The 27,346-nt window shown below is 43.8% G+C and overlaps 3 protein-coding genes across 5 annotated transcripts; 1 reads left to right on the top strand and 2 right to left on the bottom strand.

The window, feature by feature from the left end:
• Positions 1–1,850: 1,850 nt before the first annotated feature.
• On the bottom strand, positions 1,851–8,872 carry gnsa (glucosamine (N-acetyl)-6-sulfatase a). Its single transcript, XM_068587130.1, has 14 exons — positions 8,586–8,872; positions 7,563–7,622; positions 7,249–7,455; positions 6,469–6,534; positions 5,587–5,685; positions 5,256–5,423; positions 5,082–5,164; positions 4,851–4,969; positions 4,432–4,535; positions 4,230–4,331; positions 3,907–4,017; positions 3,716–3,826; positions 3,400–3,560; positions 1,851–3,147 (listed from the first exon to the last, which is right to left on the bottom strand). Exons 1-14 carry the CDS (start codon positions 8,736–8,738, stop codon positions 3,072–3,074), a joined length of 1,620 nt encoding a protein of 539 aa, XP_068443231.1. The 5' UTR covers positions 8,739–8,872; the 3' UTR covers positions 1,851–3,071.
• Positions 8,873–9,375: 503 nt separating this feature from the next.
• Positions 9,376–25,105, top strand: tbc1d30 (TBC1 domain family, member 30). 3 transcript variants are annotated; one of them, XM_068586153.1, is made up of 14 exons: positions 9,376–10,121; positions 12,072–12,236; positions 17,656–17,717; positions 17,853–17,918; positions 18,210–18,335; positions 19,173–19,358; positions 19,509–19,578; positions 19,788–19,886; positions 19,967–20,135; positions 20,390–20,495; positions 20,571–20,677; positions 20,785–20,924; positions 21,609–21,839; positions 23,952–25,105. In XM_068586153.1, exons 1-14 carry the CDS (start codon positions 9,638–9,640, stop codon positions 25,040–25,042), a joined length of 3,102 nt encoding a protein of 1,033 aa, XP_068442254.1. In that variant the 5' UTR covers positions 9,376–9,637; the 3' UTR covers positions 25,043–25,105. The 3 variants fall into 3 exon arrangements, with proteins under 3 accessions (XP_068442254.1, XP_068442255.1, XP_068442257.1); XM_068586154.1 differs by lacking the exons at positions 9,376–10,121; positions 12,072–12,236 and adding an exon at positions 14,283–14,766; XM_068586156.1 differs by lacking the exons at positions 9,376–10,121; positions 12,072–12,236 and adding an exon at positions 16,299–16,356.
• A 519-nt stretch (positions 25,106–25,624) lies between these two features.
• On the bottom strand, positions 25,625–27,267 carry LOC137791329 (uncharacterized). The gene is made up of 2 exons (XM_068586160.1): positions 26,846–27,267; positions 25,625–26,527 (listed from the first exon to the last, which is right to left on the bottom strand). Exons 1-2 carry the CDS (start codon positions 27,036–27,038, stop codon positions 25,761–25,763), a joined length of 960 nt encoding a protein of 319 aa, XP_068442261.1. The 5' UTR covers positions 27,039–27,267; the 3' UTR covers positions 25,625–25,760.
• Positions 27,268–27,346: the final 79 nt, after the last annotated feature.

The following is a 27,346-nucleotide window of genomic DNA, read 5'->3' as shown; positions in this document are numbered from 1 at the left end:
AGCTCTCGTGAAGCTTCGCTCAAAATCATGTTTTAACGTCGCTTCACTAAAGAAATCAGTTATTTTAAGCTCATTTTATTTTATTTTTTCGGGGTCTCAAGGAGCTTCCGGATGCTTTGAGTTGACTGTGAATCTCACGTGTTCCTTGTTTGTGTCTTTTTGTATGACTTCACGCTCGCTGTACAAACTACTGTGCATGTCATACGGCATTTTGCAAACATATTTCTGGAGTGAAAATGGTTAAAATATCCGCTTGATGTCTCTAATGAAAAGCTTGTGTGCCAGTCGTGTCGCCGAATGAGTTCATTTGTGAAACCCGACGTGTGTTCAGAGGTTTTTGTTCAATAAGTTAATCGTTGTGTGTTTTCAAACGGTCACGTTTCACCCCTTTGTCCCTGAAGAAGGCCATGAAATGCGGCTGAAAACTCTGGAAAAAAACATCAATTCATCAAATGGACTGCATCTATTTTTGTTGCTGTTTTTCTCTGAACTGAAAACAAAACACAAGCAGTTTTACTTTGTGGTTTGAGGGCATTTTGTGAGTATTTCCTGGTTTCCATTACGTTGTTTTATGATTCCTCAAGGTTTACTTACTACTTTTTTTTTTCCAGAGCTTTCGGTGCACTTTGAAAACACAACGTCCTGCAACATCAAATGTATTTTATAGATCTTCTTTTTTTAAGTGTGACTTTACGGAGTCCGACGGCCCCAAAACTTTAAATTTAACATTTATCAGATTATCAGTAAACAAAACTATTTTAATGCACCGAAAATATTTACCAAAAATTGTATTTGCAAGCATTATCTAGTCGAAAAAGGACGGAACATTTAGATAGTTAAACTCCCCAAGTTAAGTTTTGAGCTTTTGATCGTATTAGATGATCTTCATCTGGAAGAAAGTCAGATTTATGTTGTTTTTTTTTACGCTTTTAAGGATTTCGATGTTGAAAACAAAATGGCGTCATGTGAGGATTCGACTGAAAGCTCCAGAACTAAATGGACTTTTTCTCCTTAATTGGTTAATTGACTTTTCGGCTTCTATTAACGAGCTTTTACGGCTCGATCTTCAGCGTTTGAACATCGAGAAACTGTGATGCCAAAGATCTGTGTGGCTCTTCTGCCATTTACTCACATGCGTTTCTTCTTGTTGTTGTTGTGCTGATTATGTTTTTGTCACTACACAGAGAAGAGATCAGGTTCATAGTCACATGTTGAGTTTCCTCAAAGGGGAGGAGTTAAATAAAGTTGATTATCGAGGTTTAGAATCAAAGAAAAAGATGAAAAAGGAGCCGATTCGTGACGAAGAATCCTCTTTGATTGTCATTAAAGTAACAGAAGCCAGATTTTAGAGCAGGAGTCAGTTAAGTTTTGGCCTTTTTGACCTCAGTGCCTTTTTCCTTTTAAACAGATCGACATAAACAAAGAAAGCGAGTGTTTCTAGTTCGTGTCCTTGTGGTTTCCCTCTGAGTCGTTGCATCGAGGCGGCGGCTTCTATTAAAGGTGGAATTAAAGCAAACGAGTGTTTCATGTGTTTTTATTCTCTTCTGATGACGCTTTATATTGTAAATGACAAACAGAGATTAGTCTGATCATTTCAGTGGAAAGAACATTAATCGGCAACTAGTACAATGTTTTTTTCAGCTTTTAAAGGTTTTTTCAAGCTAAAATGCTGCAAAACAATGTTCCTTTTAGCATCTTATATGAAGATTTGCTACATTTCTTTATTTTATATCATTGTAAGTTGAGTATATTTGGGTTTGAAACTGTCGGTAAAAAGAAAAGATATTTGACAACTCAACTTTCACTCAAGAGAAATTATAATTAACTTTTTTGCAGCAACACAAAGTCCATTCGCTATTTGAGAATCTCTTTATTTGGACAAAATACACAAGCAAAAAAAAAAAAATACATAAAAAATCACAGAAAACTATTCTCAAAAATACAATTTTAAAGGTTGCAAAGTAATTCAGTTCACAGAGATTTTTCTTTAAAAAGTGCATCAGTGAGTTGAAACGAGAGGAAACTCTGCGTCGTCACATTAATTCAGTCGTGAAAACAAAATGCAGAAGAAGAAGAAGAATTTGAATGATTTACTCAAAATAAAATAAAGATTTAGTCTCTTTCACAACAAACGATGAGACTGAATGAAGTTTAATATTTTCACTCAAAGTGAATCTTTGGTTGGACGTTAATAATCGACACGGATTTAAAAATTAATCTCCATAAAATCTGAAAATATATTGACTTTTTAAAAATTAAAAAAACAGCAGATTCCTCTTTTATCAACGGAAGGATTTCACATTTAAAAATTTAGATTTTTATTATTTTTTGGCCTTTAAAAAGAAAGTTCTCACATCCAACCCGGAAGCAAAATGATTATTGATAGAAACTTAAAAATGTAACAGGATTGATCTAAAACTTTAAATTAATATCTGTGATTATGTTTCAGATTTGTCTCGTTGAAACGTGACAAAACAAACAAAAATACTTGTTTTTAACATGAAGATGAATGTTTTTCTGTCCATGTAAAGTGACACTTGTGACATAAATATGAAACTTACAACACTAGATGAATTAAAACCCAAGCCATGTATCTTTTCCCCTAAATTAACAAATATTTGCATCACTTTTTGCTAAATTAGCAACTTCCAAATCTCAGTTTTTACTCTTATTTGCAGAAACACTGCTCTGATTGATAACCTCCAGAAACTGAACGTTTAGATGCACATTTGCATTTTTTTTCTCTTTGAAATTCTTCAGGAAATGATTAATATTCAGACGAGATCCTGGGAGACCTTCTGATGCTCCACCGATATGAAATAAAAACACTCGTTTGCAGGATTTTACGATGGAGCTCACACGGAAACAGGAAGTGAGAATCCATCACGAAGCGTTTCACCGACGAACTGGAAGTGGGTGCAGCACCCGGGGGCCTCCTGAAGGGGCCGGCTGGGCCCTTCAGGAGGCCTGGAGACAAGGCAACAGCAGCAGGAGAGGCCCGAATACGACAAGACAGCACAGCCCCTCCTCTTCCTCCTCCTCCTCCTCCTCCTCCTCCTCTTCCTCCTGTCTCACTTCTTCTTCTGCCACAGGCGGCTGAGCCGTCGGCTGTGGCTGGAAAACATCTGCCGAGGGTCAAACTTGTACCTGAAAGACACGACGGAGGAGTTATGAAGTGTTTTTAAAGAACCGCAGACGTCCAAGGAAGCAGATGCATCCAATAATATGAATCAGTGCGACGCACGTGTATTTGTGTTGTAATATATTCTTAAAATAAGTGCATTTAGACATATTTTTGGACTTTGAACAGACATTTTGTGTGTGCAGCGGCTTCTCTCTTCATTTTTTTGCATTCTTCAGTTAACACAACATGTTCGACTTGTCATAAAACAAACGCACCTCGTGTCGTACACGCCGGGCGTCCGACACGACGACCCGGAGCAGGACTGCAGCATCATCAGCCGGTGGTTCATCTTCTGCAGGACTTCCTGGTCGATGGTCTTGGCGATGTTGGTCAGCTGGTAGGGGTCAGAGGTCACGTTGTAGACTTCCACAAACACCTGCAGGAGGCGGACGGCCCACATACCACGTTACTGTCGAACTGAACCACTCAAAGACGCAGAAGCAGAGACGCGTTCGACCACCAGGTGGCGCCAAAGTGACTTAATCATTTTTGGTCAAAACAAATAAAAACGCCACGAAACGAACAACAAACCTCGTTATCGTCGAACTCGCAGTACTGCAGGTTGACAGAGGGGGCGACGGTGCGCACGCACGCGTATGTGTTGTTGTACGAGTCCTCGCACACACAGTCTGGGAAACACTCCTGCAGGAAGAGAGAGAGAATATTCAAGCTGCTCCTTTGATATTTTGACATCTACTGATATTAAAAGTTGAATCTCGTACCGAGACTCCCGGGCCGAGCAGAGGGCACGCCGGGTCGGACACGTTGCTTCCTTCTCCTTCGTACTCCACCAGGATGTCTGTCCTCCAGCTGCTGCTGTTCACCTTCCCCTCCTGAGGAAGAAGAGGAGGAAGAGGAGGAGGAAGAAGAGGAGGAAGAAGAGGAGGACAAAGACAGACATTTGAGATTTTATTATCATATTTTTGTGACGACCATTTATTGATGTTTTCTACTTTTTTGTTTCTACAACAAAAAATGTTTTGCCTTTTTTTTTTATCAATATGATCAATATCAATGTTCGGCATTAATCTAGTAATAACCTCACCATAACGGGCAGGAAGGACGCGCCGTCCATCTGCGTCTTGTTCACGTCGTGGCCGGCGATGTCCAGGATGGTCGGACCGAGGTCCACGTTGGCCACCAGCATCTGAGGCCAGACGCACGTCACGCGTTTAGTTCAACAAGTGCTGCAGGCGGACACACATGTATAGAGGTGTGTGTGTCTGCGTGTGTGTGTGTTTGTGTACCCGGCTGGTCTGGTTGGGCTTGATGTTCGGCCCTCTGACCATGAGAGGAACCCTGATGTCGAACTCGTAGAGCTGCCGCTTGTCCAGAGGAAGAGAGAACTGACCTGGAAGAGAAAGAAGAGCGCTAAACACACCTGTTATTTAAAGAGACGGCGACTGTTGAGATAGCTAGGTAGCTAAGTAGCTAGATAGATAGATGCAGTACTATATACTACAAGTACACAAAGTATCTAAAATTGGCTTTACATTGAAAAGTGAAAGGAGACATTCTGCATAACGAGTACTTCTACTTCAGTATCATTTTAAATTCAGGATTTATGGAGTATTTCAGACAAGCAGAGTACTTCCTCTACACAGAAGACTATGTGTGTGTGTGTGTGTGTGTGTGTGTGTGTGTGTGTGTGTGTGTGTGTGTGTACCTGTGTGGTAGCCGTTGTCGGAGGTAAAGAAGACGTATGTGTTGTCCAGCTCCGATCTGACCTCTAACCTCTTCACTATCTTCTCCACCAGGTCGTCCACTGACAGCAGAGTTCGCCACCTGGTGGCCGGAGTGAGCGACAACACGCAGGTGAAACCCCAGCTCAAAGAGGGGAAGAGAATGGAGAGAACGGCAGGAAGAAGGGGGAGGAGGAAATAAGGAAGAGACTCACCGCTTCCTGAACGCATCATCCAGAAAGTGAACCGAGGAGTTGGTCATCGGCGTCTTCGCCTGTCGGATCAACCAGTGTTTGTCCTGAAGGGGGCAAAATAAAAAGATGCATTTAAAAAAGATCAATCACGTTTGAGACCTCGGGGTATTTCTGATGAAGGGAAGAGGAGCCGACCTTCCCGTGGATGTTGAAGTTGGGGCTTCTGGGGGCCTTGGTGGTGTTGAAGCTGTGCTGGTACTGAGGGGCTGCAGTCCAGGGGGAGTGAGGCGCCGGGATGGAAACCATCATGAAGAACGGCTGGTAGTTGGATTTATACTGGAGGAAGTCTAGAGACCGGTTGGCCTGAGGGAAGGAAGGAAGGAAGGAGGGAAGGATGGAGGAAGCACCAGAAACTTTACTCCAGAGGCTTAAAAAGTAACTTCTAATATTAAAAGTTTATCGTTTATTTAACTTGACCTGTTACTACAGGATGTGATATGAAACGCGGGGCGTTTGATTTCCTCACCAGGACGTCCGTCAGGTAGTCTTTGCTGTAGTCCGCTCCGTGATCCTCGGCCTTCCCGTTCACGGACAGAGTGTAGTTGTAGTATTTAGAGTTCTTCTCCTGGAAAAAAACACAAACAACTTTTATTGAATACTCTCATTTTGGGATTTTTATTATTTTGGTGCAAAACCAATAAATTCGGCCGATACCGAGTCAAATGGCTCGGACATCGGTGAAAACGGAGAAGATTTATACATATGAAATATATATATATAAACTGCATGACCTTTTCTCTCTCTCTGGTGTTGTGATAAGCCGGCGGGTCATGAGGCGAGTCCTCCTCACATCTGTGTTTGTTTAGTAACGGTCAAGATAAACTCGTCTGCACTGCGGTCGCATTACGGGCGTGACCTTTGCTTCCTGACTTTATGTGAACCAGCTAGAAGAAGCGCAAAGCAAAGCTAAATTTGTCCCGTTTGTCAGTCCGGCTCCTTCTGCAAAGAGCGCCCAGTCACATGACCACGCGGCCTGAACGACAGTCTGACGCTCTTCAGAAAAGAAACTAAACGTCACCGCTTCAAACTTTGTTATTTTCTTCGACCATCTGACACAAGAATAAGGACATTATAAGTATCTGGTGCCAGGATGGTTTTAATGGTCTAAACAGAAAAAGACTTTCTCCATTAAAGCTACTAAAAGAAGCTTTAATGTGGTGATCTCTGGCGACCCCTGTGGACGGAGGAGGTAGTGCGTCTGAGCGACAGACTTCCTTTTAGAAAAGCTCTAATTTTCTGACCGTTGAAAAAAAATTTCTGACCAAAAGTGGAGCGAATGTTTCAGACAGGAAGGAGCCTCGTAGTAAATGTGTGCCTTCAAAAGATATTATTAAAGTTTCAGTCTTACCAGTCCGACCCAGTAGCTCCAGCCGGGAGGAACATGCTCCACTCCGCCAGCGTCTGAGTGCCCGTACTGAAACAACACACAAATAGAGTAATGTTTATTAGTTTAATGACACACTGGATGATTACAGCAGCAGAAACAACTCAAACAAGATACAGATGAATAGAAATAAATGTATTATTTGTTTAATACTATTCTGATCTATAATAAATCTATAATATTCCTTAAATCCTCCACCAACAAACGATTTGAATGTGCCTTTGAATGCAATAAATTGTGGCGCCAGCATCCTGGATTTTGTGTTTAAAAATGCAGCACAAATGCTTTTTTGTTTTATTTTTGTGAGGAAACGCTGAGATACAAGGAAGGAAAGACGGGAAGTTAGGAGACAACGTCGTCTGTTTGCTATGTAGGTGAAGAGTTCGTGCTATTTAGGTGAAGACTTTGTCCCGGTTCCCCATTTGACCCTCTGTTTATCACAAGCGTTGATGCAACTCTGGCAGTTGGACTTTATCATCACCTAAAAATAACTCATGACAAAAGATCTTGTGACCGTATTTAACTGCAGACAATCACCTGCACAGACCGGCTCTTCTTTTCATGAAAAAAGACAATGTTTGTTTAATGTCTATGAACCACAATATGGATCACAGCGTCTGTACGCAATGATAAAACATATTTAATGGCTATTTAATGAGCTGTAAACAGGATTTCAATCTGCTTTGATGTGCAATCTGCAGACGTAAACATGGTTTAAACCAGTAGAACTCCCATCGTCGTTACCTGGTTGAGATATTTCCCGGCGAAGAAGGTCTGGTATCCGTCGTAGGTCCTCAGCAGCGCGGGGAAGGTGTGGGGCTCCTCGCTCTTCTGCCAGACTTTGCTGCTGCAGTTCCCCTCCAGCGTGTTGTTGATGACGTGGTGGTTGTGCGGGTACTTCCCCGTCAGGATGCTGGCTCGACTCGGGCAGCACAGCGGACTGGCGACGTACTGGAGGGAGGAAGACGGCGATGTATCAAGATCTGTACTCGGGTTTGTTTGCAGTCTCTTCTTGCGGTGATGATGATGATGATGATGATGATGATGATGATACTTACTGCGTTTGTGAATGATATCCCTGCCTCACCAATTAGTTTTCTTGTCTTGGGGAGGGGAGTCTGGAAGGAAAAGGTCAATTGTGATGAGACAAATATACTCAAATTAGTCAACAAGCTCCAGTTTACACACGTTAATGATAGCACTTAGTAGTTTGACTTTATTTGAGAAATTCTTCTGTCTTGATTCTTGTTGTTCCTACTTCATACTTACGGTTGAATGCACTTATTGCAAGTCGCTTTGGATAAAAGCGTCAGCTAAATGACATGTAATGTAATGTAATGACATACTTGTTTTTAATGTACTTACACATATATATATATATATATATATATATATATATATATATATATATATATATATTAAAACATGATTACATTTTAATAAATTAAATAGACATTTTTACAATACTTGTCATTCGTCACAGCTCGTTATTAAAGTTTCAATATATATATATATTCTCAGCTCTTTTAAGTGTTGTGATTACAGTTGAAAGAAACAAGTGAAATAATAGTATTGTACTAATTTAATTAGGCTTTTGAATGCAATACTTTTACTTGTTGAGTTTCACAGTGTGGTATTAATACTTATCTGAATACTTCTTTCAACAATTTTTTAGAGCAACAGCAGTTTTAATCACTGGGTTCTTAGGTAAGATCAGACAATACTTGGACATTAAATTGCCCAATTTCTCAATGAGATTCGGATACTAATGAGTTTTGTTTCTTAAAGAAGGAGGGAGGCTGTTTCCTGAAAACCATGGGAGCAGATTGGTAAAGCTGCTGACTCAGAGAGATGCCCAAATGATGTGTCCTACCAGGAGGAATGTGAGCAGTCAGCTTCATCAAGAACCAAAACAAAATGTCGAACTGACATCAATTAAATCACATATATGCATATACACATACATATATACATATATAGCGTGACAATGTTGAGCTGCAAAAGCTAAGTCCCGACTCTCTGGTAATTAAAAACACACACACATACATACATGCAGTAAAAGTACAACCAGGTTCTCTCACCAGACCCCCGATGGCGATGTCCAAGTCGTCGGTGAGGATCAAAACAATGTTTGGTTTTCGGGCAAACACGCCGCCGCTCAGGTTGCTCCACAAAGTGACGCAGATTAGCAGGCAACGCAATAAAATCGCCGGGAGCGAAGGATTTAACGCCATTTTCTCAAACGAGTGACAGACTGTCGCAGCTGTCCCTCTCCTCCTTCAGCTCTGCGTCTGATGAGAGCGTGAAATGTTGTGACCGGAGAGTGAAAAAACGAGACAGACACGGCCCTGTTTCTGTTTGGGACAACACTTCCTTGTTTCCTGGTCACGTGCTTCTCGGCTACGGAAGCCCGAATCAGCTGAGACGTGACGCCCCCCTCCCAGCATGACTAATGACTAGAAGTAACTGGTTTTCTTTGTTATCTTCTCCATGATGTTTTTTTTATGTTTTCTACTTTAGTATTTAGTAAATATATATTATATATTAATAAAAGAAGGTTGGAGTACGATTAACGTGTGTTAACAACGTCTAAAACTAAGATAACACATCTAACTGGAAATTAGAGCAGAAATACATGAACAATGCACAGTTTAAATGTAAATGATTAAAAAAAAAGTGTGACTCATTGTCATATGTATGCTATTTTCCATTGTTTTTTCACTTGTAATTATGTTAAAAGTTGCACATGTGCAAAACGACCTGGTGGCGTAGTGCTAGAACAAGGAAGCGGATTGGTCGATACACTTTTGTCTCCTCCGTGATTGGTCGAGCCACAAGCACCTGTCGCGCGACCTGAAGAAAGTTTGCCAGCCGCTGAGAAATTTGGCCAGTGGGCTGGCCCATTGTTCAATCTCAGAGGTGGGGGTGGCAGGGAAGTCGAGTCCGGGACGTTCAGGGAGGAAACTAAAAGCTGTCAAACGGGTATCTACCTCTTCTGAGCTGAAGAATGGAGTGCTCCAGGAACTCTATCCTCCTCGAGACGCTCAAAGAAAACTTTCCAACTGACAAAATGTCAACTACAGGAACGGAGAGTTAATTGGCCGCTAAAGGTAAAACATAAAATAAAATAAAAATGGCGTCTGAGGTGGAATTAAACGGGAGCGAACTTTTAGATGTTGACATATGTGACGTTGGCGCGTATTCCGAGGACGAGAGCGGTGTTTTTGTCAACTCTGCCGCCTCCCCCCGGGACGATTTCTCCGGCTTTCACGAGTGGACGAGCCACGCCGAGCCGCCGAAGGACACATCATCGCCACCTCCGGGACGGCAGGTCCCCACCGCCGGCCACAGGACCAGCGCGGCCGGGGACAGCGACTCCGAGACCCGGGGAGATGGAGCGAGATCTCTGAGGTCCTCCATAGTGGACTGTCTACTGGTGGAGCTCTACGAGACGTACGGCGGAGGCGGCAGGAGGAATTTGGACAGCTGGGACAGCTCCACCGAGGCGTCCGGCTCGGATGCCTTTCTGGGCCGCAGTAACTCCGGGTCCGGCTTCCTCCAGGAGCTCCAGGAGAAGCACACCAGGAGGCATCAGATGAACTACCTGGCCCAGAAAGGTGAGGGGTGTGGCGGCTGATTGTGTCCTGGTTCTATACTGGTCAGGTCAGTTGTATTATTTATCAAAGTGCTTTTCAACACAGTCTGTAACAAAATACAAACTGGTGTAAGCATACTTTGCATAAACGTATTGCTGTCACTAAAAGCTATTTAAATGATTAAGTGCAGCTCTTCTTATTTTTTTTTACCCATCTTATTTAGGGCTGATCAGGGGTCAGCTCTGCCCAGACCTAGTGAGTCCTTTTTCCTATTTACAGCTGCCATATGCACCATTTCTCTAACCCAATGCATACAGATCTTTATTTTATTTTAGGAAATAAATAATAGTTTCTAGCTCATTGTCCTGTTGTGTATCTAATTGTTTTCTTCATTTTGAAACCATAACACAACACACAACAGTTGGATATTGGTCTGTACAGGAGAATACCAGCTTGTAACGGATCAGAATACTATTATATACTTAATAATACACTATATAATCATTCTAACTACATCATTAATGCATCCAAAATCACTGTTTTGTCCTTTTAAGTTTGTGCATAGCAGAAAAAAATATAAAACGTTCAAACAATGCATGCCATATCAACCAAAAACAGTCGTATGAAGGTGAAAGGTCCCTATTAAACCTACGTTTGTTCTCATGAGTTTATTAGACATTAGGTTACCTTCTGTTATTAAATCCCCCAGCACATTGGTATATTTTTGTGCCATTGGCTCATTATATTGATTGCACTTGATACAAAGATTCCTTTAGTTCATGAGCTGACACACCGTTCACAGGTATCCTCGCAGCATGCAGGCCGTCACAAACACACACACACACACACACACACACACACACACACACACAGAGGCTGATGAGTGTGTTGACAGCTCGTTTACTCTCTAACGCTACGGCGTTGCCTCGGAGTCTTGAAAGGCACGTCACCGCGAATGTCACCCTGCCTTTCTTTCCTCTGTCCATGAGCTCAGTGTTTGCCTTACACACACATACACACACACACACACACACACACACACACACACACACACACACACACACACGTGAGGCTCGGTCCTGTTGAACAATGCAGAGTGCTGCCATCAGGAAGAGGAAATGCTCTGATAAGGCTTCCAAGAGCAGCGAAAACATGCGAATGTGTGTTTAGTCAGGGATTAAATGTCGGGACGTGTCTGCAGTGGGACGTGTGAAGCTCTTGGCGCTCGAGGCAGACCCTGCCACCTCCTGGGCATTGTCTGCAGGTATGCATGACCTTTGACCTCCTGGTAGAAAAGCAGTAATATGAAAGATGGCTCTTCAAGGGAGGTTGATGAGAAGATTGTCATTATTGTCCGTCTCGAATATTAATTAATTTACTACGTTTTGGTCTGTTCAACATTTGTCGTCCATAAAGATGAAATGTTTAAAAAGAAAGAAAAGAAAGTAAAGCAGCAAATCTATACATCAAAGGGGAGTTATAATGAGCAAATATTTAGTATTTTCAGTTGATAGAAGACTAAAGTGTTGCTTTGACAGTTGAATCGTTGGTTCTTTAGTGAAGCTGTCCTAGAAAAATAATGAATTGATTAAAGCAATGATTAACTCCCACAGATCTGTGTCACCTTCACTTCACCTAAAAACCTTCAGTCTCCATGGAGGGTGTGTGTTCATGTGGGTTTCATTTAATCTTTGCTTGCAGCCTGGAAACAGGACACATTATCTTCTGATCTAATAACAGAGTGCAGACATTACACGTGATTTCAAACTAATATTTAGACTGACTACTTTATCAAGGAGCTTATTTTTTTTTCTTTTAACACGTTTGCACAAATCATTTCCTGAGCTAATATGGAAATCACAAGTGTTGTTTTGAGCTGCACCATTTTTATACAGAGAAAGGCTGTCTTGTTTTTCTTAGTCTGAAGGTGAAAACTATCTTTTTATTCATCCCTCCTCCTTGCTCCTGCAGCCCCAGAGGAGCTGCGATCGATCATCCAGGAGGTGAAGTATCGTACGGGGCTGCAGTCGACCAAGCTGCTCCGCCAGCTGAGGAGACGCGACCGGCTTTGCCACAAGCTGCAGAAGAACAACGACATCATCACCGCTTGCCTTCAGGCCGTCTCGCAGAAACGACGTAAGAACCCACCGCTCCTTCTTTTGCTTCAGTCCCGAAGAGACCGGCACACGATGCGGTCGCGTTAGTGAAATTAATTAAACATTGAAGAGACTTTAACTTCTACACGTGTACGTCATCAAGTACATACACAACCATACCGGCCTGAACACATTTCATTTAGTCAGAAATGTATTTGTGGTTGTAGGTTTTCCTCTCTTTCTATCATTATTTTGGGCCGTCTGAGGGAAAAAATGGCAGGACACAAGTACAGAGAGCAAAAATAGTCTCATAAATCAACATTTGTTATAGTCGGATCAAAGTTTTTTGCCCCTGAAATCCAACTTTCAGGCCCAGTGCAGCATCATACTGTGAAGTCCTTTTAGAGGTCATTTCAAGAAAGGTGAATGCATTTGCAAAATGCTGCGGATGTACAGGTCCGTAGGTTCATATCACATGTCGTATGAAAATAGCCGTCACATTTCCATAATGCACCGTGACGGGAGAGTCACGTGACTCTGCACGAGTCACATGGTCATGTTCGTATCTCCTGACTCCCGGCCAATTTTCCTGTTATGTCAGAGATGTCCTAAAACAAAGGTAACATTTCCAGAGAAAGAGATTATGGATTAAGCCTCGTTCTATGAATGATCTATGAGATTAAATATCCTGACTATGCAAATCGGGAATTTGGTTAAAATCTCAGAGGAAGTAGTTCCTCTGGTGTTTAAGTTGTTGTGGTTGATTGTTGTTGAGCTCTTTCCAGATGTGAAGAAAAAAAGAGCAATTCCAGGAATTTGTGTTTATTTTACTTTGATTGCCTTTTTCTTGTTTCTGTTAACAAGCAGCATGATGGTTCACCAGGAGGTATGGTACCAAATAATAATGGGATTTATTGTGTTGAAGCATTTACACGTGAGATCACACACACACACACACACACACACACACACACACACACACACACACTTCAGTCATTGATTATGATGAGCCAAGTATTAACATTTGATTACTTTTTGGAGATGAATGCATTTCACATTATGGCTTCCCAAATATCAGGAATCTATGCTGTAATCTCCTCTGATTGGGTCAAATGAATTGACGCTACGCTAACATTTTGGGGAACTTTTGACATGTGACATTAATCAAAGTATATTGAGTACAGAGCTTTGTGTGCAGACAACCGTTCAGACCTCATTTCTTGAGTCAAGTTTACATGAAGTTATGAGAGCAGCCAACCGACTGAACCATCAGAAGGATGGTTGTGTAACTTCATTGTCGAGGCTGTTTGCCGGTATTGATTCTGTCCGTCATTAAGGCTTAAGGGTGTCTTTTCCATCCAGGAAGCACTTACTGCACCTGATGCTGAAATCTAATGTCCTACACCATCGATTCAGTTCGCAGACCTCACTCTTTGAGCTCTCACCGATTCTGCAGAGTCACATCACTAACAATCGGAGTTTCCTAAATCCTAGAGGGTGAAGTAGTTTTTTGAGGCAACATTTCCGCATTGTTCTGTGGTTCAGTGTCTGAGAGAACAAAGTCTTTGGGATTGTGGGTCCAAAATAATAATATCATGATGCTCAAGTGAATGTTTGGTTATTAAAAATAACGCCTCTCACAATCCCCCTTGTTTTATCCAAACAAAAGTAAAGATTTATATCATTAAAACTAAGAAAATGGGTAAAGCTACGACCACTTATAGTGATTTATTTTTTAGGGGCATTTCCCTTTAAGTAATAATCTAAACAATTACTCCATATTTGGGACTTCCTGATTACATTCCTCCTCCTGCTCCTCTGTGATTGGTGCAGAAGATCTCATCAGTCTAAGTCTGTGAAGCTGTGAAGCACAGGAGTAGATTATATTTAATAAGTGAAAATATGATTAAACTTATGTAAACCAGTGTTTAATTATTATCTGAACACTTTAATAGCCCCCCAAAAACACGTCTGCTCTCTTTTCTCCCCTCCTCTCCTTATCATTACCTCATCCCTCTCTTCAAATCTCCTTCCTTGCACCTCCTCCTGGTGACGCGGAAACACCCGGAGGAGGAGGAAGAGGAGGAGGAAGAGGTGTGCAGCGGCAGCATCAGCAGCACTGTACCGAGCACAAGCAGCAGAAACCGGATGTCCTCGCGCTGCTATTTGTGGCATTTTTCTGAAATCATATATTTATGTAGATGTTTTGAGGACGCTTGCTGCTCCGCTGATTGATTTAAAAAAATAAAAAAAAACACGAAAGGACGCGAGCTGTACCCGGAAGAGATTTGGATCGGTTGAATCGGTGCACATTGTGGACGTCTTGTTCGGGATATTGACGCGGGAGAAGCCGGCGATGCTCGCTTGATTGATCGGAGGGTGGTCGGTTCGGTTCCCGATGAGACAGGAGCGGCTCTGCGGCGCCGGCAGGAGGCCGAGGGCGGCCGCGCGGCAGCGGCAGCGGCAGCAGCAGGGCTCGGGAGGGGTCGGCAACATCATCAGCAACGTCCTGAGGAAGAGGAACGGCATCTCCAGGAGCGCGCCCCGGCTGCTCTGCACCTTAGAGCCAGGTGACTCTGACTGAGAGGCACGGTGAACACATGCACGCGCAGGTTAAGGATGAATGGCGAGCCTTTTGGGGTTTATTTATTTTATACCGTCAAACACAAAGAAATGGGGAAATTTTAACTCGTTTTCCGTTTTTTACCGACTGCTTAAATGAGCCTACTCTCATGCCATTGCATTCATTTGACTTTTTATGGACCTGAATTGTCAAATATAAACAAATTAGACGAGAAAAAATATTTTGAGATGATCAAAAATGATGGTTTGTTTGTATATATATATATATATATATATATATATATATATATATATATATATATATATATATATATATATATATATATATATATATATATATATATATATATATATATATATGCGCAACACTACATATCATTTTAAATATGTACAATCTCATATATGGCGAGTCTTATGGGTTTATAGGTGCACATTTTATACTGCCTACAAAATAAATTGAATTTCAAGGAAATTAGAAGTAAAAGTATTATTTTAGATGATCAAAACGTGTATATAAATATGGCCTCATATATTATTTGATGCATGTTCTCATAATGTAGTGTGCGGTTGAATTCATCAGTACTTTCTTACAGATGTTTTATGATTATCCTCTTGGTTTTTTAAAGCAGTGATCAGGATGAGCTCATTTTCACTAACGTGCTTAAGAACTCATAAATCAAATCATGAGAGCAGGCAGGGCACAAGCTCTGCCTTCACACGTAAAGCATCACACCGACCACATGATGAAGAGGAATCTGTTTTCACTCGTTACTCCTCCTCTTCTTCTTCCTTGTCGTCGTCTTCTTCTTCTTGCAGCAGATATGCAGCCAGCAGAGACGTCCAGATGTCTTTTAGAGACACATCTGGTGCTAAAATTCATTATTTTTTGTCCTTTACTGTTTTAAAAGTGTGTTCCGGTCGGTCTGCTTTTCATTCGGGCCGCTCACTGTTCCTTGCTCTGATGCAAAGACCCTGATGGAGCTTTCTGAATAAGTAAAGCCATAAATGTGTCTTATTCATAAATAAAGATAAGGACGCTGCACGAAGGACAAGTTGAATATTTAATGCTTTGTGATATTTTATGGTTACGGGACTTTATTCGCAGACAACACAGCAAAACGTCCCAGATAATTGCGTAGTTATGCTTCATAACAGCCTGAATGACAACTTTAACGTTGTTTATTCGTGATTTAAAATCAACTTCATGTGTAAAGTTTATATAGACTTAAACTTTTTTTGTTTACCTGAGTTTATAATGTTGTTTTCTCTTGTTTCTACCCAAAGACTAAACAGTAGATCAGATTAATTATTTAGATTTCTCCCCTTTTATCACCTTATTCTCTCTCTCCTTACACCCTACCTTCCTTTCCTGCCTCCTAAAGCTCCTCCATTGTTTAATTCCAGTCAAACTCTCCCCTGTAATGCTGTTCTGCAGCCTCTAGATCTCTCGTGTTTTGTTGTGTCGGTGTAATAATCCGTGACCGGGAAGTAGGAGGTTTCCCGTGTTAATCCTCGGAGAGGAAACCGCAGAATAAAGAGAATGGCGCAGGAAATAACGACAGAGGAGGACCGAGCAGGTTTAAAAACAAAAAAACAACACACTTTGTCGTCTTGTGAAGGGCTTTTAATGTCGTGGAAACTTTCTTGTTTGTACTTGCGGTGCGATCGGCTCGTGTTTTGAGAGACGGATCCGTCGTCAGACGCTCTATGAAGGGGGAGGGGAGGAGGGAATGGCCGCTGTCAGCCACAAGAGCCGAAACCGTCCTTCCGAAAAACGGAAATGAAACTTTGATCTGAAGTTAAGAGGGGGGTTTATCCCGCAGAGTTAAGTCTGTCTCTGCAGAAGTCTGCGTGCAGAGAGCTTTGACACGATGTTCCTGCAGCGGAGATTGAAAACGCGCGGATTTCAGCACCACGCGGCCGCGGACAGCGACTCCGACTCCACACCAGACTCCGTTCAGAAATCTACCGATTTAACGCGACGGCCTTAAATATCCTGTCTTGTCTCATCATATCTTTAAAAAAAGGGGTTGGGCTTACGTTTGTCTAAAACTCAGAGCTTCCGGTGTCTGAAACGCGATCTTCAGATGTCAGTTTACAGATCTTTAATGTGGACAAGCATGATGTAGTTTAGCAGCTTTAACAAGCGAGTGACTCGTTGGTTCTTAAAGAAGGGCTTTGACTTTGATTTAATTAAGTCAATGTTTGGTTTTCATTTATAATATTTGGTCCGGTTGATGGCATTTTATGTGCATCTTGACTATCTCCTCAGTTTGAGCTTCTTTTCATCACTTTTTAAAGTTACAAGGGAGGGAATTATACTGTTAATGTTTCAGCTCCCAGCAATGTGGAACAAACTCCCTCCGAGTATAATATAAATTCAATCAAATGCTTTAAAAATAATCTACTTAGCAGTTATGATACACGTGAATCCATGTGCTCTTTTACTTTGGTTTGAGACCCTTTTAATGAACTCTGAGTTACAGATTTCCTTCTTTTGTATTTAGTCTGCTACTTTGGTCGTAATATCACTCGTGTAAAATCAACTTGATCCCATTTTATGTATATTTTATATCTGATTATCTGCTTAATGTGCCCCTTTTTTTACATTGAGGAGCGATGTCACAATAAATTCTGCATCAGCGACGCTAAATGTTAAATAAGTGAAACAAAGTGACTCATGTGAGGCTCACGATGTGTGTTCACACTCAAGATGTTGTGATTTTATTAATGATTTCTGCAGCTAGTAGCTTGCTCACCCGGGATAAAGGATATTTCCGAGCGTAGTAAGATGTAGGTCACAGAAACGTCGAGGCGGTGGTCGCCCAGATCTGGTTCCAGACCGGTCTGACCGGGTGTCACTTGTTTGTTCGCAGGCGTTGACACGAGGCTGAAGTTCACCATCGAGCCGTCGCTGGGGAAGAATGGATTCCAGCAGGTCAGAAGTGAACTGTTGGTGTAATGTTGTGCGTCTGCAGTGTGTGATAATGCTGACTTCTCCTCCTCAAAGACAGTAAACTATGTAGTTTATACTTATAACATGAAGTAATCATATTAATTTTCTCCCCCGCAGTGGTACGACGCTCTTAAATCTGTGGCCAGGCTCCCGACGGGAATCCCGAAGGAGTGGAGGAAGAGGGTGAGTAACCTGAAGGCTTAATGTGAGCATCGTTGGCGGAGGAGAGGGAGGGAGGGAGGGAGAAAGGAAGAGAGGAAGGGGAGGGAGAGAGCATCTTGTCAGTGGAGATGAACAATGAAGTCTTGTCGTCTTCTTCTCTGAACTCGTCTCTGTGAAGAAGAGAAACCTGAGAACATCGTGACCGCTACGAGAGGAAAGGTCAAACGACCGGTCATGTGACTCCAACTCAGTTGATGAAATGTTTGGTTCAGCCGTTGACGTCGTTCTCGTGGTTCTGCTTCCTCTCTGCAGGTCTGGCTCACGCTGGCGGACCAGTACCTCCACAGCATCTCCATCGACTGGGACAAGACGCTTCGCTTCGCCTTCAACGAGCGCAGCAACCCGGACGACGACTCCCTCGGCATCCAAATCGTCAAGGTGTGTGTGTGTGTGTTGTGAGCAAAAGGTTGTGAGTCAGCAGCGCAGTGTTGCACGTCTACATTTCTCCAACAGAATGCATCGATTTAAAATGTAGAGACTGAATGCAGCACATTTAGGTTTCTATATTTGTCGGTGTAATGTGTGAGTAATCGCTGATATCTCATATTTTTTACAGTTTTAATACCTTTCATAATAAAAAAGGGCACAAACTTTAATAAAAAAATCCAGTTTGAATGGTCTTCTATGATCCTGAAGACATTTGCCCCAAACTATTATCGGCCTTTAAGGTCTGAGAGTATATTTTGAGATTTGCAGGAAGTGCACAGTGATGATGAAAAAACAAACGGATTCAGTGTGTGTGTGTGTGTGTGTGTGTGTGTGCGTGTGCGTGTCCGTCCTACTAATGAGAGGAAGAGCAGTGTCCGGTAGGGGATGTTTGCTTTGGGCTGTGCGTCAGAGAGCGAGCCGGCCGCATCACGGAAACACCGCAGCTCTTTGTTGAATCTCTGAGTCACTGAGATACAGAAGAGGGTTTCTTAAAATTTTATTTCCATCATCATCACCGTCTCTCTCCTAAATGCACGAAACGACCATTTCTCATTGCTTTTAATTCATCCGGTACACAGATTCATAAAACAAGAATCCATACTGAACATCTGGCTGACGACGGTCACAGGAAGGCAAACTATGTGACTCCTCCCCCTTTCCGAACAATAATAATATCAATCTATTCTCCTTTTTCCAATATCATTGATCCCTTTGACACTTTTATCACTGAATTCTGGCGCATTCTTCTGGATTAATAGCGTTTTACTTCATCCCTCTGCTGTGCAGGACCTGCACAGGACGGGCTGCAGTTCCTACTGCGGCCAGGAGGGGGAGCAGGACAGGGTGGTGCTGAAGAGGGTGCTGCTGGCCTACGCCCGCTGGAATAAGAGCGTGGGCTACTGCCAGGGCTTCAATGTGCTGGCTGCTCTCATCCTGGAGGTGACGGAGGGACACGAGAGCGACGCGCTAAAGGTACACACACACACACACACACACACACACACACACACACACACACACACACACCCACCAAGCTGCAAAGGTATCATTTTAATTTTAAAAGTTGCTTCCTGACATTTTTAAATAACTACTCAAGGTGTCTCTCCTCCCTTCTGTCTTCAGGTGATGATCTATCTCATCGACAAAGTGCTGCCTGAGAGCTATTTTGCCAACAACCTGCGAGCGTTGTCAGGTGAACACAACGACACACACACACACGCACAAGGGTCGACTCATTCAGAACACACTGTCACAACTTCAAGTTCAATTATTGTGCACAAAGACAGAATGTTTTCTCCATTTTAAGTGTACTGTTGCAGCGATTATTCCAGTATCAGGATACTTAAGAGGGTTTAAAGAGACGTTTATCAACTCCTTGTGTAAATCTGTGTCTTCCCTCAGTGGACATGGCGGTGTTCAGAGACCTGCTGCGCCTGAAGCTGCCCAGACTGTCGCAGCATCTCCACCACCTCCAGAAAGCTGCCAACAGAGAGGCCGGAGGTACACGTCCGCTGCAACTATCATGTGCAAAGGCAGAACGCGTTATTAATAAATAACGCGCCCGTCTCGTTTTCCCTCAGGCAGCTACGAGCCTCCGCTGACCAACGTGTTCACGATGCAGTGGTTCCTCACCATGTTCGCCACCTGCCTGCCGGCGCCCACCGTGCTCAAGATCTGGGACTCGGTTTTCTTCGAGGGGTCGGAGGTGCTGTTCCGGGTCGCCCTCGCCATCTGGGAGAGACTGGGAGAGTGAGTGGACGCCATTCCCCGGAAAACGGGATTTTAACAACTTTAAAATCGTTTATTTTCGTGCACAAACGTTTAGCAAATATACATGAATCGCTTTATGGTTGAATAAACTACACCCCGTGACTCACTCTCAACCAATCAAAATGCTTGATTTGATCTAACACCCTGAATATGAATATCTACAATGTGTTTTTTCTTTCTCTCGATCCTCTTCTCTGATTTTTATCCTCACAAAACGCCGCTCGCCCGTGCAGGAGGATCGAGTACTGTCACACCGCGGATGACTTTTACAGCACGATGGGTTGTCTCGCTCAGGAGATGCTGGAGCGCAAGCTCATCGATCCTCCCGAGCTCATGCAGGTAAAACTGAACCCGTTAAACCTCTCGTGAGGTTTTTTTGAAGCCGATATGTTCACGCTTCACCTGGCATTTCAGGAGGTTTACGCCATGGCGGTGTTTCCTTTCCCTCAACTGGCTGAGCTGAGAGAGAAGTACACCTACAACATCACGCCGTTCCCGACCTCGGTCAAATCCAGCGGAAGGTTTGTACTGTTGAACAAACGCCGTACATTCATTTGACTTCAACCAGCTTCCTGCAATCAAAGGGACACAAAACGCGATGATGAAGATGTCGTTCTCTGGTTTCTAGCGGCGTTCTGGGCAGCTGGGAGAGCGACGACGACGCCGACATGGACGACGAAGACTCCGTGGTGACGGCGCTCGGCTGCCTGGGTCCTCTGGGCGGCCTCCTGGCCCCGGAGCTGCAGAGGTACCACAAGCACATGAAAGGTCAGTGCAACCCTCCTCTTCTGGCCTTATCTGCACAAACCGTCTCTGATCTGTTTCCTCCAGACAAACCCGACTTCCTCCTCCTCCTCTTCCTCCTCCAGCGGCTCTCCCCGCTGTTAAAAACATCGGCGGTAGTCGACACTCACCAGAGAGATTTTGATAGAAATAAGTGTTTAATTTAGCCTCATAAGTCGATCTCGGTAAAAAAGCTCAATCTTAAGAGCTAAGTGTATTATTTGGACATTAATGCTGAAACAGTATAATCACAGTAAAGAAACCTCGATGCTGCATCTTACAAGGAGGAAAAGGTGATAACTTGTGACCTTTTTCCAGGAGAGAAAACAAGAAAACAAACAGTAAATGCAAACAAAATGCACATTTTCCTCGTCTTCAAAAGGCATCAAGAGGCTTTTTTATGTGCCGCTTAGTGTTGGGCTTGATTAAAGGGGATAAAAGAGAAACTGGGTGAGCAAATAAGTAAGAAAAGGAGCTTAAAAGGACCTTTAAAAAAAGGCGATTTTGTGTATTTTCCTGGAATGTTTCTGTTTTTACAGCGAAAGCCCTCGACTCTAATCCCCGAATCTCCGTTTATTTTATTCTGCTGAACTCTGCGTCTGAAATATATCAAGTGATGAAGTGAAAGCGTCTAACGTCGAGTGTTTCCTTCCGTCGCTCGTCCTCCAGACCAGCGAGCGGAGCAGGGGAACATCGCAGAGCTGAGCCCGGGGGCCGTGGGCGCCGGAGGGGGAGGAGCCCCGGGCGGAGGAGGGGGAGGAGCCAGGGCGGAGCATCAAGCGGCCATCAACAGCATGATGATGGAGCGCATGAGCACCGACATCTACGCCCTGAAGAAGCAATACACGCGCATCAAAAGGAGGCAGCAGCAGCAGGCGATGCAACTCTACATACGCACAGGTGGGAAGAGGAGGAGTTACCTCGTGACTTAACTTTAACCGCCTTTTTTTATTGATTCATCATTAACGTCCGGAGGTAACGGCTTCCATAGTTAGAAAATTGTTGCTGTGGTAAGAAAAGTTAGGCGTTTGTTCATGTACATTCTGTTTTTGTACGTTTTAAAGTTACCTGGAGGAACTTTTCACTCGTTATGACATTTCTTTCTGCAGTAAAATGAGAGGTTTTCTAAAGGGACCCTGGCGCTTGGAGGCACTACCGCTTTAGTCCACAGGGGGCGCCAGAATCGCCACAACATGAACGTTCCTCATAGTAACTTCAATTCACCGCATAAAAACAAGGCTAATTTGTTCTTTGCAGGTTGTAAAGTGATGTTTTGCTCATGAGTACATACACAAGTCTTACTTCAGAACAAAATAAGCTTCTTTTAGGGTTTTTTAAACCACAGTAACAGGAACAAAAACTAAAAATAAGAGCGTGCAGTTTGTCGACAGTGAACAAGGCCGTGACCTTTCTCTAAGAAACGCAGACGCACAACAACAGACGCTGTTGAAGCTGCAGCTGGGTGTGAAGGACGGGAACACACACTCGTTCCATGTGTTTGACGCTGATGTGTGACTTGTAGGACCCGGACCTGAAGTGGCCACTAACCCCGGCGTTCTCCAGGAGCATCGCGGCGACGGTACCGAGCGGCGAGCTGACGGTACTGCTGCCGGGCCGCGACTGGAAAGCTGGTGTTCTGGGGCTGATTTGAGCGTCTTTAATGATTAAACCCTGATGAATTAAACGTAATTGAACAATACGAAGAGGACAGGACGGTAGTTCACCGTCGCCAGATTTCAAATTGTTGTTTTTTTTCTATGATTTTCTGATAAATGAAGAAAAGGAAGCTCATGCGATCAAAAAATATATAAATAATTAACATTGTACGCCTTAAAATCCACTCTTCTTGCTCATTTTAACCATTGAGAGTTTCCTCTTTTTAATAAGGTTAAAAACACACGTTGGAAATCTGGCGAGTGAACTACTGGCTCTAAAATCCTGAATCCTCTTCAGGTTGTGTCTATAAACTCTCCGATGCTCTCAAAACGCTGCAGGAGGCCGACAGCAGGACCGCGGTCACGCCACCGCTTCACTTAACAACTATACAACGTCCACTTGTTGAGTGACTTCTGTTGATGAGAGCAGCCGAGTCGACTCTGGAGGCTTTTTGAGAGCATTTTGGAAACCGGTGGCTGGATTATTCTGCTTTATTTATTTATTTATTTATTTATTTAACGTGTGTGTCAGAGGGAATAGTAGCTGGACACATGCTGCTGGTGTTGTTCTCTTCGCAGGTGGTTTATTTAACGTCAGATATTCATTTGGAGGCACCTGTCACACACACATTTATTCATAACTTTATATATATATATATATATATATATATATATATATATATATATATATATATATATATATATATATATATATATATATATATATATATATATATATATATATATATATATATATAAAAAATCGCAAAACACTGAATGTCTTCATAAATGACAGATGTCTCCAATTATACTGGATTTCTTTGCCAATAATATTTTTTTCCCAGCTGGATTCTGCAGGTTTTGGGCTGAACTATCACTAACATTTCATGAACAACCTCTGCTTCCTCGCATTGTTTATTGCTGTGCATATCATATAAAACGGAAGATACATTAATAAGCACTCGGCCGGTGGTCCAAAAATACTTATTTAGTGGTGATAACCGCTTCAGTTCACGATCCATGTAATACGTTTAGAGATAAATTACATTACTTTGGTAATTCAGGATGCTTTTGTGAAATATTTCTGAACAGTTTGATTATAAAAGAGCACTGATGAAGAAAAATGAAGTTTTTAATGTCAAAACCATCTCAAAAGAGTTCAAGAGAGACAACCTGATTCAATTAAATCTGTATTTAATAGAGTTAGGCGACAAAAAATATATTTTCTTCAAGTTAACCGAAGTGAAGATGACTCGATCTTACAGACACAAATTCACATATTTACATTTAAACGAGTGTTTCTGCTCGTTTTCACGTGACCTTTCACCTCCTTTTTTTATTTTGTTCTTCCTTGTAGACAAGTGTCCCGCCACCCGTGTGTTGCCCTCCCAGCTCAACCCGTCCAGCTCCGTGATCAACCACCTGCTCCTGGGTCGCAAACCCCGGGGCTCCGCCCCCACAGGCTCCGCCCCCCCGGGCTCCACCGGCACGTCGCCGCTGCCGGGGTCTCCGCTCTCCAACGGCGGCGGCTCTCCGGGGGGGAGCTCGGCGGCGCCGGCGGGAGGCGGCGGGTCGCCGTGGCGAGCTCACGTCCGGGTTCACCGGAGGAACGTCGCGAGGGCCCGAGCACAGCTGGGCTTTGGAGATTCAGAGGAAAGGGAAGAGGATGAAGAGGAGGAGGAGGATGGAGGTTTAGGAAGACTTGAAGGTGAAGAGGAGAGGAAGATTGAGGAAAACCAGAGTGACGAGGAGGAGCAGGAAGAACGGAGCGACTCCTTCAAGTCGCCGTCTCCTGATTGGTCCGTGGCGGAGGAGACGACGGAGGTTTCAGAGGTGGTGGTGCAGCTGGACTCTCTGGCTCTGGAGGACCAACCGGCACCCCGAGTCCCTCTTCCTCCCACTCCTCCTCTTCCTCACCCTCCGTCCTCAAACAGACACAAAGAGTCCGATTCCTCGGGCTCAGAAGAGCACTTCCCCTCCGTCGTCGCTTTGCCGCCACCTCGCCGCTCCGTCAGCTCCACCCCGAGTCCGGCATCGGCTTCTCCCGGTGCGTCCGGCTCCGGCTCGTCCTCACCGCCGTCGCCGCCGGCCCGCCTCCTCCCGTCCTCCCCGTCCGCTAACGGCTCCTCCTCCCTCGCTCCTCATCCTCCTCCCGCATCCTTCTATAAAACCTCCTCGCCCTCCACGCCGTCGCTCTCCTCCGTCTGCTCCTCGTCCACATCCCGCCTGTCCTCCTCCCCGTCGACCCCGGCGCTGTCGTCCCCTGCCGCTGCCGCTGCCGCCAAACAGCCGGCGCTCTTCTCCCCGTTCCCCAGCGTGAAGCAGCCCAGGAGGTCGGCGGCGGCCAGGAACCTGGGCCTGTACGGCCCCACGGCCCGAACGCCGGCCGTCCACTTCCCTCAGATCAGCCGCGGCCTCAACCGCAGCAGCGCCACCGGCGCCAACTGAAACCCTCCAGACACGCAGTCGTTCAGGTGAAATAAGTAATAAAATAACCCTTCTGTACCTTCACCGTGTTGCCTCCTGCTTATCCAGAATGGAGCACGCCTCGTATTCCAGGTAGACGGACAGCTGCAGAGGAGAGCTGAGCAGCAATGACTCAAGAGATGCTGTACATGAAGAATAATAATAATAAATGTGTTTGTCCCCAAAACCCAACAACCAATCTTTCAATGTTTGTCTTGGAAACACTTTTTCTTTCTTTCTTCTGTCTGTAACTTGTCTCTTGACAAAGAGGAAAATAATATCTGTCTATGACAACAATGGGGTGAAATGGAAACGCGACTCGTTTTGACCTTTTGCGGCGTGAATGAGTAAATGGATTGAGGCAAATGTGTGTGTATGTGTATCTATCTATCTATTTCAAATAAGGTGTGTGTGTGCAGTCTGTATCTGCCTGACAGTTCTTAGGTGTTTACTGGGTCTCATTTATTTCTGATGCTCTCATCAATACACTTTGAGAGCATCTTGGAGTTTCCTCCATTAGACACACAGTATGTTGTCATTGTTTCAAAAAAAAAAAAAAAAAGGTTCATATGTTCAGAACATTTATTTATTTACAAACAAATTACTTTTTAAACATTTTGCATATATTTTAAAATAAATACAAGAGAAAGAAGAACAAAAACTTCCATCATTAATATTTCACAACTGGAAGAAACTAATTCTATTCTCTGTGGCCTCTCATGTGTGACTTCAGAGTTCCCGGTTGTGTAAATCGCATCCCACATACATCACAACTGAAAGGCTTCTCTCCTGTGTGGATGCTCATGTGTGTCTTCAGATGTTTCTGTCTTGTGAATCTATTGCCACATTCACCACAACTAAATGGCTTCTCTCCTGTGAGGGCTCGAGGCTGTGAGTCTTTCTTTGGCTTCACTCTAAAACATTTCTTTCTAACCAAACAGCTGTAATACATTTTTCCAAAATGACACATGTGTTTCTGCAGAAACCCCTTGTAGTGAAAGCATTTACATTTGAAGAAGCTGAAGGGTTTGTTGCCAGTGTCACATCCCACATGACTGACAAGGGCTTCCTTGTATTTCAGGCCAGGTGCAGCAGACTCAGGTGCCCTGGTCTCCTTCCAAACAGTGTCCCCATCTTCACTTTCAAGTCCAGAATCTGACAAAGGTTCTTGCCAATCCTCATAAGTGACTTCAGTCTCAGAAGATGCTGAAGCCATTTCATCATCAGCCCCACAGTCCTCTCCATCAGTTTCTGTTTTTACCCGTGTGGCCGACCTGCCGGCTGGAGGCTCCGTCTCTTTATGCTCTCCCTCTCGCCGGTTCCAGAGAGCCTCCCTTTCCTCTTTCATGTGGACGTCCTCTTCCTCTTTCATGTGGACGTCCTCCTCTTCCTCTTTCATGTGGAGGGGCTCCGGGTCCAGGCAGTCAGGGGGGGCATCTGCTTTAATCGCCAACAGCTGCTGGACATCTGCAGGGAGCACATGATGGACGACTGACTTCAGACTGATATCAGCTTTCATTAGTGGAGACATTCAAGGAGTTTGGCTAAATGTATACTACAGTACCTGTAACTCTATCTCAGTACATGATGTGAATACTTCAACAGTACCTGTAACTCTACCTCAGTACATGATGTGAATACCTCAACAGTACCTGTAACTCTACCTCAGTACATGATGTGAATACTTCAACAGTACCTGTAACTCTACCTCAGTACATGATGTGAATACTTCCTCCAGAACTGGTTGCATCAGTTTAAAGTGATGAAGAAACCAACAGAACCAACCCTCTCTGTGTATCCGGACTTCCGGGTTGAAAGCAGCGTTCAGTAGTCTCTGTTGCGGCTGGTCCTCGTCTCTCGAAGCAGAAAGTTTCTCCTCGTACTCTGCTATCGCTGTTTCAAACAGCCCAAACACCTCTGCAGCAGCCGCAGTGAGTCGCTGGTTGACTAAAGATCTCAGCGTTTGGACTTTAGACATTTTCACAATGTCGGAAACGTTTCCTCCACACAAACTCCGTCAAAAAGCTCGTTTTCCTCTCCGTTAAACTGGGACTAGCATGCTAAGCTAACGTCACTAACGCTGTAGGTGGACGTCTAGAAGTCCGTTCAGAAAGTTTATCCAGACACAGCAGCTCTGGACTGAAGCAGCGACCTGACTCTTCACCAACACAACGAGACGCCGGTGTTTCTTCTGACGCGTTGCTAAGGCCATGTTGCTAAGGGGGTAAAGTCCGCTGTCAGCTGCGGCTCGCGACCTTCAAAATAAAAGCCTTTAGAAGCGTTTAT

Source organism: Clinocottus analis, unplaced genomic scaffold (assembly GCF_023055335.1).
Source record: "Clinocottus analis isolate CAN_PGR_092001 unplaced genomic scaffold, fCliAna1.0.p SCAF_20, whole genome shotgun sequence".
NCBI classification, from domain to species: domain Eukaryota; kingdom Metazoa; phylum Chordata; class Actinopteri; order Perciformes; family Cottidae; genus Clinocottus; species Clinocottus analis.
The sequence above is the reverse complement of the archived record's forward strand: the minus strand, read 5'-3'. Positions and strand labels throughout refer to the sequence as shown.

Coding starts and splice junctions, on each gene's coding strand:
- LOC137791329 (XM_068586160.1), bottom strand. CDS start 27,038: ATGTCTAAAGTCCAAACGCTGAGATCTTTAGTCAACCAGCGACTCACT. Junction 26,528..26,845: donor AGTCCGGATACACAGAGAGG/GTTGGTTCTGTT, acceptor TGCTCCCTGCAG/ATGTCCAGCAGCTGTTGGCG.
- gnsa (XM_068587130.1), bottom strand. CDS start 8,738: ATGGCGTTAAATCCTTCGCTCCCGGCGATTTTATTGCGTTGCCTGCTA. Junction 5,686..6,468: donor GGAGCTACTGGGTCGGACTG/GTAAGACTGAAA, acceptor GTTTTTTTCCAG/GAGAAGAACTCTAAATACTA. Junction 3,827..3,906: donor TGCTCGGCCCGGGAGTCTCG/GTACGAGATTCA, acceptor CTCTTCCTGCAG/GAGTGTTTCCCAGACTGTGT.
- tbc1d30 (XM_068586153.1), top strand. CDS start 9,638: ATGGCGTCTGAGGTGGAATTAAACGGGAGCGAACTTTTAGATGTTGAC. Junction 19,359..19,508: donor ACGAGAGCGACGCGCTAAAG/GTACACACACAC, acceptor TTCTGTCTTCAG/GTGATGATCTATCTCATCGA. Junction 19,887..19,966: donor TGCCAACAGAGAGGCCGGAG/GTACACGTCCGC, acceptor GTTTTCCCTCAG/GCAGCTACGAGCCTCCGCTG.